Genomic DNA, 18,303 nt, shown 5'->3' with positions numbered 1-18,303 from the left:
ACAGAGCAGAAATATGAATAGAGAAGAAGAATGAAAAAAGAAATATAAGAAGATGAAATATTATAGCAGTCGCGCTAGGCTCATGTAGCGAATCGCGTGTCAAACCATCACCGGTCCCTAACAAAGTGTACAGAGCAGAAATATGAATATAGAAGAAGAAGAAGAATGAAAGAAATATAAGAAGATGAAATATTATAGCAGTCGCGCTGCAAGTTGCACACTTGCATTTTATGATCACTAAAATATTTCAAGGCGTTGAAAATTTTCTGCCGAAATATTACAGTCTACAGAGGAAAACCAAAAAATAATATAATTGATTTTGATAGTTTACTATTGTAAAATTAAGTTATATTAATGCATGTCACGTTTGTGGTTTCAAATTCGCATTGTTTAGTTCTTTAGCACTAGATCTAGAGATAGTTTAACAAACAAGTCTTGTCTCAGCAACCATAATTATCTAATTTCAGTAGTGGAAAGGAAACTGTTTTGGCTTATGTATGTATTTAAGTGTAATTATCTATATGTGTCATTTTTCGCTGTTTGTTTCCCATTATCAATAAATAAAATAAATAAATAAAACCGCGACTAATCTGTTATTAAAATTTTCTCGTATAAGTTATTATTGCGGATTACACATAAAATTAAATAGAGAGGAAAACTACTCACAAGCAAAAGCGTAGACAGGAAAGGCCCAGGGTAGTATAAATTCATTTGAAGTAAGAAACAACACAGTACTCTAAATAACACCACGTTTTAAGCTTCACCACTCCGAAGATCTACACAATCGGTTAGTTAAAGTAGACTAGTTCGGTCAAGCTTTGGTGAACTTATGATGCCATTGAGTTGGTATAAGTTTTTCTAGAACCGTTATCGCTGCCCCAAGCAGGTAAAAAGCTTTTAAAATAAGCAGGTCATATTTAAGGTTAATTGTGATATGATAAGAAGTAAATGATTGTGTATTTGCTATAGGTTATCAATTTTTTTGCTAGTTACGATGGTATTTAGTTAATTATCGGTGAACAATCGTGACGTTTTTAAACAAAAGTTACTGCCGGTTGTCATTGTCAATAAGGCGCTAGCTAGCTAATGCCATAAAGATGGAATTAGAAAATGTCCTTATTGACTACAGACATTGTCTTTTGATTGGGAACGTCACAATTGGAGATAAGAATGGGGTACCTTTTCTTTTTCATCCCCACCCGTCCGTTGGCGCGTCACCATTTGACTCATTTTACCTGTGATCAAGGAGATAAGTTTTAACCCCTTTGCTAACTGGACAACCCAATATTTTAATACTACGTCGGTGACAAACAAGCATAATAATTATGTAGATGTAAAAAAACCTGTACCCTCCTTTTTTTAAGGACCTCATAGCATACATACCTACTCCAGTGAGAAATCTCGTCACGGCTTTTTGCTAATTAACATAAGGCTTAACAAACGATAAATTATTACATAAGTTTTTATTGTATAGTATTAACTCTTTTATTTTTTTATTGACTATACGGTCCGTAAATGCTTAGCTCGAATTACTTATTAATGTAGTACTAGTACCACAGGGCGGACACGCTATACATCAAAAATCACTTGCGTTTCTATGTGTGAACGTGAAAGGCACGTCTGTATACACGCGGCATGCGTCATTGTGTAAGTTGCTTAAAAACAGTACTGAGCGGTCGGCAAAGGGTCGTCAATTTGCTTTTGCGGGGCGAGGTAATTCGAATCGGGGCAGGGCGGTGCGTGGCCTTTCTGTATGATAATACTATTACTTATTCTGTGGTAGTACCATAGTCGACATTGACAGTCTGAGGAACACAGAGCTCCGCTCCAAAACCCAAATCGTCCATGTTGAGGTGAAGATCGCGAGGCTTAAGTGGGACTGGGCTGGACATGTATGCCGGATGAAGGATCCCCAGAGTAGTCGTGGCAGAGGCACACCGAGAAAGAGATGGCGGGACGACTTGGATGCGTTCCAGCGGGATTGGCGGGATCTTGCTCAGCACAGGTAGGATTGGGAGAGGGGAGGTCTTTGCCCAGCAGTGGGACACAGAAATAGGCAAAAAAATAAAAAAAATCGTTCGTTGCCGTTCTATAATATTATAGATCAACTTTTTTTGTTTTGCCTCATTGTCAAATGGAGCTCCAATAATTATTAGTTAACTTTTTGCACTAACGACTATAGTAGGTGTGACTAATAGGGTTTGTAGCCCATTAATGGACCAGCCGGACTACCGTCGGTTCATAAGCTATGCTGTTTGAACTCTGCGAAACACTATACCTAAATGTTAGTGTCTCGTCGAAGTTTCGGCCGAAACTAGATCAAAACCGAACCTTCGGTTGAACTTATTAATTATATTATCTTGCAGCGAACAGCATTCCTATACGAAATCGACTTTGACAACTGGTTTGCCTAGCTGTCCACGACTAGACTTAGTGATTCAAGCAACGCGCGAAGATGCATGTTAACGGTATAAGATACCGCAGGTGTTTCGACCGTTGAATTCCCACGATAAACTAAGAAATTTGAGTAGGTACTCGGTCCAAATTAAGTGCTAATCTAAATGTAATTATTTACTATAATTTTTATAGCATTGTTACAACTTATAATGAAAAATTATGCAGTGCATAGTTGCAGTCCTAGTTAAGAACTCAAAAAAAAAGCGGCCGTGCGAGTTGGACTCGCGCACGAAGGGTTCCGTACCATTACGAAAAACACCGCAAATAATCACGTTTATTGTATGGGAGCCCCACTTTAATATTTATTTTATTCTGTTTTTGTATTTGTTGTTATAGCGGCAACAGAAATACATCATCTGTGAAAATTTCGAGTGTCTAGTCTGTCTTGCATTATAGAACCGAGAGCTTGCAAATATGGCAAAATACATAGTTGGTCTCTCAACCAAGGCGCAAGTTTAATAAAGACTAGTTAAATCAAGACATGTAACTTAGTGTAATCAAGAGCATAATAATAGGGACGTAAATATAATTTTACGCGTTAATTTCTCTTAAACTCAATGAATTGGACCCGGGTATGTCCATAAACTAAGTCCGGACCCGGGTATGTCCTTAAACTATGTCCAAAAGAGAGGTATGGGCACTGCGAATGACATCTCGCTTTGTGTGGTAGGGCACAGGACAGCGGATGTCATTCCAGATCTAGAGCAGAGCCCAACTGGGGAGGTACCTACACCTTACAGAAAACCGCAGCCAAATAACACTAGACCCTACTAATAGTGTTGTGTTTCTGCCGGTGAGTAAGGTTGCCAGAGCTCGAGGGAGAGGAGTGTTAGGGTCGGCAACGCGCAAGTAAATCCTCTGGAGTTGCAGGCTACGGAGACGGCTTAACATCAGGCGGGCCGTATGCTTGTTTGCCACCGACGTAGTATAAAAAAATTTACAACAGAGCAACTTGCATTTTACTATTAAAAATATTTATAAGACCGTTGGAAATTGTACAAACTCCAGCTATACTTATTTTTAAGCTAAACTTCTCGAAGCACTCTAGTTTTTATAGCACTTCAGAATGATGTATTATCATGTTCCTTATAACAAAAACAATTAGTCGGAGTGTACGTAATACTTGTACGCTGCGGGTGAACGAACTCCCACGCACACATTGACAACTAATGGTGGTAGTGGTGGTCTACTCTAGAGGAGGTAAGCGGGGCCTACCGCGAACCACGTTCGACGTGTTGCCTCTCTGTCGCACTTGTAAATTCGTACGTAAGTGTGACAGGGAGGCAACACGTCGAACGTGGTTCGCGATAGGCCCTCAGACGTGGTCGTTTGAAAAAAATACTTATACTATAAAAAAAAAAACGCCAGCCTCCAAGAGACCTAAAAACAACGAATGTATTTTTTTCAGACGAATTAATATTATAGGTTTTCATTTGATCGATTTGGTATACCGGTTGTCGGTGAATATATACGGTGTACTTTTGATTTTATGTTTAATTTTGCTCTCTCCTGAAGATTCTGAAGTGGATGACAAATGAAAATCATACGTCCCTAATATGTAATGATTCAGTCAAGTTATGTTGTCATGTACGGGGAAGACAAACAAATTATAGCCAGCATGAAAGTACAAATCATATTCATGTATTAACTTGTTGAAGTTCAATATAACATAGTATGTGATAGTACTGACAGATCGTATGGGGAGAACCAGCTTGTTCAACGGTAAAACGGTTTTGTCGAAGTTCATCTAGCTATAACATTAATATGGTGCATTATATTAAAAAAAATAACCTTTTTATTAAGAATTTAATAAGGATTATCACTTTTATTGACACTTTTTCCTATATTGTATACTTTCCCCAAAAAATTATAATAAACTGTCAACCGGGACATATTTCGTGCTAAAAGGGGGGTTGCGTCAGGGGGAGGGGATGGGACACTAGTGTGCGTAAAGCACTATACTCAAAGGTATACCACATTCATTTCAAGCTGGCTATAATTTGTTTTTAAAAAACACTATTTGACCGAATCATAACGAATCATATCGGTTATGTCGCTATTTGTTTTCGCTAAAACTGTTACCAAAAGGCATTTCACAGGCCTTAATAAGTCAGTCAAAATCATATAAAAGCTCACGACAAGACTTGTCAAGCAAAATCGCTGATGAGATAACTCCACTGATAGGCCCGCTTGCTCTTTACGATTTGTACCACACACAGCTGCAAGCACATTATCGCCAAGGGCTATAGTATTATGAGCATATAAATAGAAACGCGTACGGAAGACAAGTTGTCAAGCTGTAAGTAGGCTTAGGCCTATTAGAAATCGAGATTTCTCGAGTGCGGCGGAGCTCTTGAGAATGAACTTGGCAATTGGATTAACTATTCAAGTGTGAACTCCGTAGAGTAAGTTAGTTAAAAGAGTAAGAAATAATTTATTTGTAATAGTAGATTGTGTCACAAGGGAGCAAAATTACCTACATATTTACTGCGAGGGCGTACTTTGAATCCTAAACGAAGCGAAAGTACGGAACCCTCGGTGAGCGAGTCCAACTCCAACAAGTCCGGTTGTTTAGGGTCCCGTAACCCAAGGGTAAAAACGGGACCCTATTAATAAGACTCCACTGTCCGTCTGTCTGTCCCGAGCTGAAATTTTCACAGATGATGTATTTCTGTTGCCGCTATAACAACAAATACTAAAAAATACGGAACCCTCGGTGGGCGAGTCCCGACTGTCGCACTTGTCCGGTTTTTTAGCATTAGAAAAAAGGTAAACTATCTTGACGTGTCTTATTATTGTAAATTATTGAAAAACGCTTTGTAAAAATTAGTTTATATTAATGATGAAATCAAAATAATGTAATAGATTGTATATATTATGATTTATAATTGTCACATACGTGCTGTGATTTACTTTTCAAGTGTTTTTTAATAAAAATACGTCATGATCGTTTACCTTCTTTCTAATGCTAAAATAACGAAGTACAAAATCGGAACTCTAGACCAATTATAACTTTGATATTAGAGACGACCGTGACATTCAACTGTTTACCGCAAAGATACGAATGTGTTACGAAAATAGAAGCAATTTGGGAACAAAACGTAAAAGATCTGTCAATCCAAGAATAGTACGTCTGATAAACTCGCAGCCACATTCTTATACAGCTAGGAGTTGGGAGGGATAACTGTTAGCATGACAGGCAGATGGATGGCTGTTTTGACATATAGAGAGCCCAGTTTTAGAATAACTTTTGTAGCTTGAGAGAAATATTTTATTTTGGAAAGTGTGTATTCTTTCACCATAATGACCTTTTGTATGGCCAAAACCATTACACATTTAATATAGCATAGTATTAAATTACAAAAAACTTTTGGATATCAAGTTCAAGTAATTAAAGAACTTGTTATGAAACCATTTATCTGTTGCATTTAACATGACTGTCAAAAAATCCAAAGTTACAGTCATCGTCAAAACAAGCAAGTCATTTTACTTGTTGTCCCTTTTTTGCCGTGAAAAGATACTGCTGCTTTTTATATCCAAAAATAAAACTACTAATTGTTTTTTTTTCTTTAGTAAAAATTTCTTTAGTAGTTTATATGATGATTGATGATAATGATGATGCGATGATGGTTTTACTTTATTAGGTTTTAAACAACCGTCAACAGTGTGTCACTCAATCGGTTTCCGACTGCTCCGAGAAGTAAATGAAGTGAGGAAGAGAACGCAACGTAACGCAGCGTCGTCTTAAGGGGCCCACTGACTATCAGTCCGCCGGACGATATAGGCCTGTCAGTTAGAACAAAAATTTGACAGTTCCGAACAACTGATAGGCCGATATCGTCCGGCGGACTGATAATCAGTGGGCCCCTTTACATAAGCGAACAACTCGCGAACGCAAAGCGAAGCGGCGCGGCGGGCCCACGGCGTTCGCGTTCGCAACGAGATCGCCCACGTAGGCTACTTCTATAGGTATCAAAGGATTGTTTCACCCCGCGCCGCATCGCTTCGCTTCGCGTTCGCGTGTTGTTCGCCTATGTAGTACGCTGCGTTAGGGAGAGACATCATTCGTGATGTCACAGTGACATTTCTGTGCGTAGTACTATCTACTATGTGCCGTAATATCAGCCTCCTAATCAATCACCAACATGCATATCTTTAATTCTTATCTAACTATATGTAGATAAGAATTAAAGATAGATAATATATCAAACATCAACGACGACAAAGGCATCCATTCTAGTAATTCGTCATAGACTCGGTTGGGCTGCGGGTCACTGCACTTTGCTCTCAACATAGCTCATAGCTCTTTCATTAATGACGTTTATTTTAGGGAGATAATTAGACGTTTTCAAGCAAGTATTACATTGCCGGTTGATAAGGACTATTTCAAAGCGTTAGTTTGATCCGACTCGATTTCCCATGGCCTAGAACCTTTTTTTTCTTGTATACTTGTTTTTTTACTTTTGTTTGTGCTCTTCATGTATTTCTTTTTGGTTTGGTTAATATGTTTGTATATAATTAGGTATTCTTTGTGTGTATCTTTGTAATGTTTTAATATGTATCTTTGTGTGTTATCTGTCGTGGCATCACCGAATGGGCTCACGGAAGACCAGCGCTGGCTTTATAGCTAGCATTATGCTGAGTTGGGTCTATTTCGTGATGCACACTTGATGATCTCTTCTTTTCTTGCTGTTGTTGTCTGTACATGTTCGTACTTGTGTTGTGATCGTCACGAATAAATATCTTTTTATTTTTATAATATCTACAATAATATGGGGCATTTTATATGAAAATGGACCTTATTGTCGATGGCACTTACGCCGCACAGCGTCGCGCGGCATTGTATTTATATCGGAGCATCGTTTATAATGGCGTAAGGGCCATCGACAATAAGGTCCCTTTTTATAGAAAATACCACATATGATCAGTTAAAATGTCTCGGGTCAGTGCACTGTGCTCTCAACAATAGCTCTTTCATTAATAGTGGCTTTTATCTAAGGGAGAGCGATACCGTGCAGGGATACGGTACATTTGTTCGAGCGATGTAGTTGATTTATTAGAATATCAAACTCTAGAGTCAAAACACGGTAAGTTTACATGCCAAGTGAGTCGAGAGTGGCGCTCCTATGGGATACCTGACATACCTGTATCATAGGTATGAATTGTCGTTTCCAAGTCGATGCATGTGCATACTAACTCACACTCACTCACTGTTAACTGTGATTCTCACTTGATGGTCTCATCGGAAGATCAGCGCTGGAAGTCGCCAGCAGCATGCTGAGATGGAGCCATTTCGTGACACTTTATTTTCACTATGTTCTTTAAATGTATGTCTATTGTCTGTGTGTTTACGAATAAAAACTATTCTATTCTATTCTAAGCCTAGTTAGAGTTTGATCTGTAATCGTTTTGTGCACTCATTTCAGTGGTTTCAATGTTGTGATGAAAGTGGGATGCATAGTGATGTACAGTCAAGGGCATAAATATATATACATTCCCAGTTTCAAAAATATATGTACGCTCTTACACCTCAGACAATAAAGTCGTGTTCACATATTTTAGAGCCATTTGTCCGGATCGATATTTTTACCTTCGACTGTAGTTGCTCTGGCCTGTGTCTTTATGTGTTGTTTTTAGGATTCCGTACCTAAAAAGAAAAAAACGTAACCCTTATAGGATCACTTCGTTGTCCGTCCGTCCGTGTGTCTGTCTGTCTGTGTCTGTCAAGACCCTTTATTTCGGGAACGCGTGGAGGTATTGAGTTGAAATTGAAACAATATACTGTGAAAAAAAAAAAACTTCTAAGTTAACGTAAAAAAAAGATACGGCTTGTTTTATGGCGCATAAAACGTATATTTCGACACTCTCAAGGGAATCAAAATTGATAGGGTACTTCTCGTTGACCTAGAACTATGAAATTTGGCAAGTAATATCGTCTTACACTACAGGGGAAAATGTGCAAAATATAAATTTGTGAAAAAATTCAATAAAATTTGTACGGAACCGTCCTCAGTGGGCGAGTCCAACTCCCACTTGTCCGGTTTTTTTCCTACCATAATATCTAAGGAGTATGTTTTTTATACTATTCTGTAGCTCCCATTATTGCTACCCACAAAAACAAGTACAGTCGCCATCAGATATATCCGAGCGGCCAAGGTGCTCACAAATATCTGAACACGGCTCTATTGTCAAGGACTGCGTGTTCAGATATTGTGAACACCTCGGCCGCTCCGATATATCTCATGGCGACCATAGTTCTATAGTTCATTTTGACAGATCACGATTACAACATCATGAGTCATGACACAATACCAATGTCACGCGTAATGAAATGACAGGCGACAATTAGTGACATGTCAAGCGACCAATACCTACACGTGTTTTTATACTTTTTATTATCTTCATCATCTTATCTTATTAGTATGGTTGCGTTCGTTATATTTTTTGTAGAGATAATATGTTCATTTAAGGGCACAAATTACTCATGTTTTTAGGAAAATGAGATAAGGCGGTTCCCTGAGCCAGAAGGCGAAAAATCTCCTTATATGATCCTGTTTTTCTAAGAGGCGTTGATATTCGTAGACGTGGAAAAAATATATGTAGTTCTTGACTATATTATCTTTAATATCATAGCTTCCGATACACGAATTATGACACTTCGCTCGATACAATTAATTCCCAAAGTAATCTCTAACTCGAACTTTTAATCCAACTTTACTCAGTTATTTATTATGTGATACTATAAATAAAAAAAGAAGAAAAACAATCTTAACTTAAGTAATAATTTCATAGCTCTCGAATTTCGATATTGTAGGTAAATAAAAATCGACTAAATTCGATCAAAATTGACACTTGGCGCGCATGATCTTTCCCGTTCTTTCTTGCAAAATGTGACAGAGACAGCGGCAAACTGACGGAACGATAAGAGTAAACAAGACAAGAGTGAAAAGTATTTTGTTTGGCCCGTGACTCCTTAAAATATTTTTTATAACGAATTAAAATCGTATTTTTAATTTTATTGTTTTAATTATTATGTGAATTAATATGAACCATGATTTTAGAAATAAATGTTTGTATATGTGTGTTGATCAAGCAATCCTATTAGCACATAGTAAACACTTTTTCCTTCCTTAACCACTATTACGTTTTACCATTACATAAGTTTATTAAATAGTATTTATATGGAATAAGACCTATTTATTTTAATAAATAAATGGTGACAGAATACGCACTGACATGCCTCCATTATAGAAAAAACTCTCTATACAATGTGTTTTAAGTACTAATAAGATTGCCGACTTGCATTTCTAATGGAGCCCACTAACTATCAGTCCGCCGGACGATATCGGCCTGTCAGTTAGAACAAAACTTTTGACAGTTCCGAACAACTGACAGGCCGATATCGTCCGGCGGACTGATAGTCAGTGGGCCCCTTAACTGAGAGGCCGATATCGTCCGGCGAACTGATAGTCAGTGGGCCCCTTAATGCTCTTGTTGTATTAGAGTGACTGAGATTGAGAAATTTAAAACGAAAATAAATGTAGTACTAGTTAGGTAGCTAAAAATCTATTAATTATATTAGGTACAATAATATGCGCCGAAATATAATATCATTGTTCCAAACAGATAACAAAACCACAAGTCGGAAATGCAACCATTTTCTGAGGGCCAGGCAACGTCTGATGAAAATGACATCATATGGTACACAGACGGGTCCAAGACAGATTCTGGTACTGGGGCAGGCATTTATGCAAATGACTTTAGTAGTAGCATAAGCATGGGCAATTACGCCACTGTCTTCCAAGCCGAGACATACGCTATACCTAGTCGGCTCATAAGTTCTGTCATATACATAGTATCAAATAAAATCAAAAGTTTAAGTTTATTCCGTATAATTTGTACAGCGTTTGAAAGCTTATAAACTAGAGAATCTAAATGTATAACATTTATTCAAAATGACCGCCATAATTATCTACACAGGCTTGAAGTCTTCGTGGCCAGTCGTCAATGGATTCACGCACCACTTTCATGTCGATATTGGCCACTTATTGGTTTTGAGCACACCTTTTCCTCTAAATACTGCCATATTTTATAGTCTAAAGGATTAAGATCTGGGCTAGAGGAGGACCAATCTTCATGCCGTATAAAGTCGATTTTATTGGAGGCGAGCCAGGCTTGTGTAGACTTTGCCTTATGGGCTGGAGCAGAGTCCTGCTGGAAAACCCAATGCTGGTTTAGAAACATCGTTTGGGATAGTGGTTTCACAATATTAGTCAACACCGTGTCTTGGTACACTTTGGCACTAGTTTTTACTCCTTTCTCACAAAAATGCATACTAGTGACGCCCGCATAAGAAACTCCCAGCCAAACCATCACAGATGAAGGGTGATGACCTCTTTGAATACGGGGAATGCTATTAGACGCTTCTTTACTATTGCGAGCGTACACTCTATCATTTTGTTTATTACAGTTTTCTTCTATGTCAAAAATTTTCTCGTCCGAAAACAGTATACAACGGTGCTTATTTTTAGCGTACTTCTTCAATAAAGCTTTAGATCTTTTAAGCCTTAAAGCTTTAAGCCGACCATTGAGAAGATGGCCAGTTTTTCGTTTATAAGCACGAAGTCTCAGGTCTTGATTAAGCACTCTTTTCACCGTGTTTTTGCTCAAACCCATCTGGAGGGCCATAACTTTTTGTTTCCTAGCGGGATTTCTGGCAATGCGTGCCCTAATTGCTTGTACAACCGCTGGAGTCCTAGCTGTACGCGGACGACCGCTTCTTTTCTTGTCATTTAAACTAGAGACCTCACTGTATCTTTCTATGGTACGATACACAAATCTTAGAGAGAATTTTAAATTTTCAAGTAGCTTAAAAATTTTAGTCGGCGAGTGACCACAACGATATAGTGCAATTATTGCGGTACGGCTATCTTTAAGCGTCCACTCCATGTTGAAGGAAACAGAAAATTGCAAAATTATACTACTCAAATATTTAATAAAGATTCGAAATTCAAATGCAGAACGGTTTTTGTTTTAGGAGTTCCAAATTTAAATTTTAAAGGCCAGTGACAGAACTTATGAGCCGACTAGGTAATTGCCTGTGCACATGAGAATATAGTTAGGCAAACCCAAGGGAAGAATATTTATATTCTCAGCGACAGTCAAGCTGCACTCAAAGCGCTCAAGGCGCCTAGAGTGGACTCTAGACTGGTATACAATGGCATCCAAGCTCTGAACAAGCTTGGAAGGCAAAACAAAGTGCAACTGGTGTGGATCCCAGGGCACGAGGGATTCATGGGCAATGAAAATGCAGATGAACTTGCCAGAGCCGGATCTGCAAACAACCTTATAGGTCCGGAACCATTCGTGGGGCTCTCACAGGGAACCATCACAACGGCTATCAAAGACCTTACTAAGACCAAACACCAGGAAGAATGGGACAGTCTGGCGGGTCTAAAGCACTCAAAGCTCTTTATACAAGGGGTAGACTCTGGTTGGAGCAAAAAGCTTTGGAAACTTAGCAAACGGCAACTCCAAATAATAACGGGGGTGTTTACTGGCCATTACGGGGTCAAGGGAATCCTGGCCAAGATGGGGCACGCTGACAACACCGATTGTCGTATGTGTGGCGAAGAGGAAGAGACAATAGAACACCTTATGTGTGAATGTCACGCCCTCGCCAGACAAAGGATGAAGGACTTTGGAACAGGCTACCTGGTACCAAAGGAATTCAAAAAGCTACCCATAAGGTCCATCATCCGGCATATGGAAATTGTGGGGAAGGCTCTTGAGTAGCGGACGGATCTTTCCTAGGGGGTAACTGCACAAAAGATCCCTATGGGTCGAAGTGTATCCGTAAGGGCCCCCGAAACTATAAGATAAGATAAGAGGGCCAGGCAAAGAGCTGTGTTTTCAAGATGAAATAACCTACCTAATAGTGAGTTTTGAATGATTCACGGTTAGTTTCACTAGACTTATATTGACCGGGATATGGACCGTGATTACCTTTTGTATTGTTTTTGCTTCAGACAGGGCGAATATTGTTACGTCTGGACACTGAACTGGCCTTTAACAGTGTGACAAAGGTAGAATTGGCAAAACAATGGGACAGTGGTATGAGGGAGGAAGGATCATGCTAGCCACGCACACGCAGGCCACGCTATTCAAACATTAAAAACGTGCCGTATTGACAGTACGTGGTTGGTAAACCAATAGCAATGAAATGAAAAAATTATTAGTAAAATATTAGTCATTGTAGAATGAGGTAAAATAGGACTATAAGGCAGCGCAATAGGGAATATTACGCGAAACTCTGCGTAGGTGGCGCCACTAGCACAACCTGAGAGTCTATCGCGAAACAAGAAATTGAAATTTCGATATCTAACATCTCTGTCACTCTTGCATATTCGAGCGATAAAGAGGCAGATAGCGAAATTTCTGATTCGCGTTTCCCGGTAGATTGATGCGTCAAACCGCCTTAATGCATAAATGTCATATTTTATTATCTCGGAAAACTTGTCAAAAACCTGTTAAAGGTACAGTATGTATAAGTTACTCTATGGTTTACTAAAAAGGCTAGTGCTGCACTCTGTGGCAGAACATTGCAGTAATATGCCCAATTTCACCCTTACTATATGATAAAAAATCTTTCAGCAACTTGTACATTTGTATTGTAAGTATTTACGATACCAAAGATAGATATAACTCCGTAATAGACGGATACAGTCTAAGGAAAAAACGTGCCTCGAAAATCAAGAAAATTTGATTCTCGTTCAGAGGGCGCTACTAGTTTTGGCCTACAGTCGTATAGATGGCGTTGACGGTTTCGTTTGTTATTTAACAATTTTAACGCATATCAGTGAAAGAACATGGGTCAAAATCATAAAAATAAATAATGCAAATAAAAAAATCATTTATCTATATTTAAATACATTCTATCGTATTTTTATAAATCTTCATTTTTGGTTTTAAAGTGTGTCAACAGATGGCAGTGAATTTACTGGGGTTACAAAATTTACTATGACAGTACCGCTCTAGTATAAGTTACTCTATGACGATACCTACGTAAGCCTTTTCAAAAGAGTTTGCCAATTTACAAAGTGGGCAGATATTTGCAAGTCTATGGTATGTTTAATGTATGAGTTGTTTGACCCTTGCGGACCTTTGTAGAGAAATCTAACGAGATGTGCCTACTGAAATACTAGTTTCAGAGTCATAAGGAAACTGACGTTTTATGCTTTTGTGTTACTTACTTGGCTCTAAGTTGGTACTGATAGATAATAAATAAATAAATTATAGGACATTCTTACACAGATTGACTAAGTCCCACGGTAAGCCCAAGGAGGCTTGTGTTATGGGTACTCAGACAACGATATATATAATATATAAATACTTAAATACATAGAAAACACCCATGACTCAGGAGCAAATATCTGTGCTCATCACACAAATAAATGCCCTTACCGGGATTCGAACCCAGGACCATCGGCTTCACAGGCAGGGTCACTACCCACTAGGCCAGACCGGTCGTCAAATAGATATACCTATACCTATTAATCTCAATACAAAAGTAAAATTCAACTTTCAACTACAGTTTGGCGAAAAATATTTTATACTAATATTTATTTGAAGGCGTGATGGCGGACATGGAAGAGAACAATCTCACACCTGAGGAGTGAGGATGCCGAAGACCGGGCAAAGTGGAGAAGATTGAGCGGGAAAGCGGACCCTGGCGCTAGGACGGGAAAACGCTAGGTCGAAGAAGAAATGAATAATTCGTACAAACATAATAATTAGTAAGTTAGTATTAGTGGGTTGGAAGGTCAGATGGCAGTCGCTTTCGTAAAAACTAGTGCCTACGTCAATTCTTAGGATTAGTTGTCAAGCGGACCGCAGGCTCCCAGGAGCCGTGGCAAAATGCCGGGATAACGCGACGCGAGGAAGAAGAAGGAGGATAATAATTAGTAAAATCAAGTCCTAAAAGTATCTAATAATAGATAGAGTACGTATTATGTTGGCTTATTCGCGTTTCTATTTCTACACGTCTTATTTAAAAAGGCACGGACCATCATCAGTCCGCCGGACGATATCGGCCTGTCAGTTGTTCGGAACTGTCAATTTTTTGTTCTAACTGACAGGCCGATATCGTCCGGTGGACTGATAGTCAGTTGCGAACCGATTTTGCATGTACAACCAGCCTTAAAGTTTATGGATTATGATGATTTTTGTATATGGGTATTTTGCACTTTGTAGTTTTTCCTCAGTCACCCGTTGACCACGAACGCTGTAAAGGGTTCGTAACGTCGGGATGTATTATAAACTCAATATACGCGATATAATCCGTTTTCATAGTTTTATTTTATAGTCAAATAGTAACTTGTAACTCTCCATCATTCGAGGTTTTCCATCAATAATATATATCTTTACTATTCTTGACTTATAAACCAGAGGGTTTCGATCTCGACGTTATGCGTACTCGGGCACAGGGCGGACACGCTATCCATCAACAATCACTTGCGTTTCTATGTGTGAACGGCACATCTGTACACGCGTCATTGTGTGAGTAAGTTGCTTAAAAATAGTTAAATAGTACTGAGCGGCCGGCAAACGGCCGTCAATCTGGTGTCGCGGGGCGAGGTAATTCGAGTCGGGGCGGGCCGGTGAGTGGCAGTTCTGTATGATAATACTATTACTTAATCTGTGACTCAGGTTAACCTGTTTGTATGCGACAAGAACTGGCCAGGCCCTTCTTACTTGATGCGTGAAAACCACTGAAGTGTGTCTAGTCTCTTAACAAAGGATTTGTAAAGTGTGTAGACGAATGTGGACTTTATGTTGTCTGGTTTAAGGTTGAGCTTTAATTTGTGATAAGTTTGTGGTGTTATGTTTTGTAAAGGTATTTGTGAAGTATTTGGATTAATGTAATTTAGAATTAAGTAGGTATTAGACAAATGATATTAAGGAATATGTACACATAAGGATAAAATTATGGTCAGCCATCTTTGGAAGCTACTACATTCCATTAACTGATAAATGTTTGATGATTCAATTGATCATTGATCAATTGATGCATCAAACTTGTTTAATGTGGTAATAAAAACCGGCCAAGTGCGAGTCGGACTCGCGCACGAAGGGTTGCGTACCATTACGCAAAAAACGGCAAAAAAATCACGTTTGTTGTATGGGAGCCCCACTTAAATATTTATTTTATTCTGTTTTTAGTATTTGTTGTTATAGCGGCAATAGAAATACATCATCTATGAAAATTTCAACTGTCTAGCTATCACGGTTCATGAGATACAGCCTGGTGACAGACAGACGGACAACAGAGTCTTAGTAATAGGGTCCCGTTTTTACCCTTTGGAACCCTAATGAACATTCCACAGGGACATATTGACCCTAGGACTAAAAATGGCCATGGCCATGCGAAGGCCAGTTGAGATGAGACACACAGCTTTAAAGGCCCAGAGCAAAAAATATGCAACTTAACAAAATATTAAAATAAAACGCCTACACACCTGTCATATTTATCAGTAAATTACATAAAATAATATTCGGAGTATTACATAGATAACCTCATTAAGAAAAGAAGATCACACCTCAGTTTGCAAGAGATAACATACAATCCATTCACAAAACAATTTTCATCCGTCTCCAGACTTGATCCCTAAATTGGTAAAAACTATGCGTAATCTTAGGCCAGACTAATACTGGTATTCAAGAACCAATGATAAGTAATGGTGAATAGTAATCTTTAGGCAGTTATATCACTATATACATAAACAGGTACTTTATGTACATAGTGACATAAACAGGTACTAGTGACTGATAAGTTTACTATGCTATTGGACAAAAGGGCTTAAGTCACTTAGGATTATATTATACTAGCTTTTGCCCACGACTTTGTCAGCGTGAAGAGTAATTTGGGTAGCTTATTTTATATCCAATCTAGTTTTTATCGATTATGACTACAAACTTCCACCCCTCCTTTTCACCCCCTTAAAGGATGACTTCTGGGATAAAAACTACCCTATGTCCTTCCCCAAGACTCACTCTATGCCAAATTTAAACTAAATTGGTTTAGCGGTTTAAACGTGGAGAGGACAGAGACACTTTCGCATTTATAATATTAGTATGGATTTTATATGAATGCACAGGCAACTGATAGCTGATACATGCACATCAATCCTGCACTTGTGTTTTGTCCATAAAATGTTTGTCGAGTCTGTTTTTAAAAGAGTTGTCTGAAGGTGCACTGATTACGGATTTGGACACTAATCTCAAAAAAAAAAAAAACTAATGCTCGCTAGTGTTTATTGTATGTGATTGTATTCTCTTTTGCTTAAAATATAAAATCTATGCTTGCCACTGTTTAATTTTAATGGAAGTAAATTTATTTAGGAAACTTATTTTGTTATTTTTGTTCTATATTATTAATCACTAGTGTACACTTTACTAAAATCTAGATGGTTTTGCAATTGTTATTTAACTTTTTTTACTGTAATCTAAATAAAACATGATAATGTATGTACTACTAAAATACAGTATCGTAGGTAAATTACAAATAACTATTAGAAGTCACTCATACTCCTTTATTTTGATGCTTTGTTTTATGAAAAAAACAATGACTATTAAGACAAAGCCACATTCATATTAGCAAAAAAAGTGCTCTAACATAATCCTACCACAGGATTTAAATACAAATATGTGTTTAAATCCTGGAGTAGGATCAACGTCGCTCGCGAATCTTAAGGCCGCAAACAAAACCGTAAAAAAAACCAACTACTCTAAAATTAATTACTTCCTAGTTCTATTGCTACAGATTTTAGAAACCATGCCGTTTGTATCGGTATAATATAGTATATAAGCTGAAATAAGTGCACCACAAGCAAAAAACTACAAAGTTGACTTTAGTATCGAGTTTCAAATACATTTTAGCACTGCTAACTCCCGTAACACGAGTGAATGTTTAGATTTCAATTCTTAGATATACCTAACCTATATAATCTCGTATAACACTGAAATAGTATTTATTGACATGAAATTTACGAGAATATAATGTTAAATAAGATTTAACTAGTGTCTTGAAACAATAACGGCCAACTACAACGAATTAATTGGATAAAAACATAATTGAAGGAATGGCGGGCGGCGGCAATGGCGTACGATAGTTTTATTGTCGTAAATTAGTAAAAAACAATAAAATACTCACGTTTTTTACTGTAAACAATCCACTGACACAATTGTTATAACACTGAAATTGTTATCACCAAAATAGGCGCGTAATTATCAAACAAAACTAATAATTTTCGAGAAAGCGTCTTCTAACCGCATCGTTCAACGAAACAGTAAGTAAATGTTGCCAATTGCCAATTTGCCATAAATATTTCTACGACCGATTGACAACTTCTTGACAAAAGTGATTATTCTATTTCTTAATATTTTATATATTTCAAAATAGTTTAAGAGCTTTTAATTTATAAAACAGTGTTAACAAGTGTTAATCTATAAATCTATTCAAATTAAAATTTAACGTTTAGAAGTTATTTAGTTACAAATTTTAGACTGGCAACACTAATAATTGCCAGAGTAACAATATTTACACGAAATATGGGAGTAATTTATTTTATATTACCCTGAAGGCCTGAATCCAAAAAATTAACTAAAAAGAAATGAAACGAATAAGAAAGAAAGTAGGCGGCAGCGAATATACAATATGAATTTATAAGTCAATCATCTGATTGGATGTGAATCACATCCGTGATTCACTGACTCACATCTGATTGACTTATAAATCTTATAATTCATATTGTGACTCCAAGCTGTTTTTATCAAAGCTAGTTTTAT

General features: G+C 37.8%; 1 protein-coding gene across 3 annotated transcripts in view; it reads right to left on the bottom strand.

The window, feature by feature from the left end:
• LOC134750496 (cylicin-1-like) overlaps nt 1–17,799 on the bottom strand; it is a 32,048-nt gene extending 14,249 nt beyond the window's left edge. For all 3 annotated transcript variants that reach the window (XM_063685677.1, XM_063685679.1, XM_063685678.1), the window contains exons 1-2: nt 17,669–17,799; nt 1,180–1,235 (exon numbers count right to left, since the gene is read on the bottom strand). In XM_063685677.1, coding sequence (XP_063541747.1) covers nt 1,180–1,230 — 51 coding nt within the window. In that variant the 5' untranslated portion in view covers nt 1,231–1,235; nt 17,669–17,799. The remainder of the gene's footprint in view (nt 1–1,179; nt 1,236–17,668) is intronic.
• Nucleotides 17,800–18,303: the final 504 nt, after the last annotated feature.

Source organism: Cydia strobilella, chromosome 20 (assembly GCF_947568885.1).
Source record: "Cydia strobilella chromosome 20, ilCydStro3.1, whole genome shotgun sequence".
Classification (NCBI taxonomy): Eukaryota; Metazoa; Arthropoda; class Insecta; order Lepidoptera; family Tortricidae; genus Cydia; species Cydia strobilella.
Note: the sequence above shows the minus strand (reverse complement) of the source record. Positions and strands in the feature narration are given on the sequence as shown.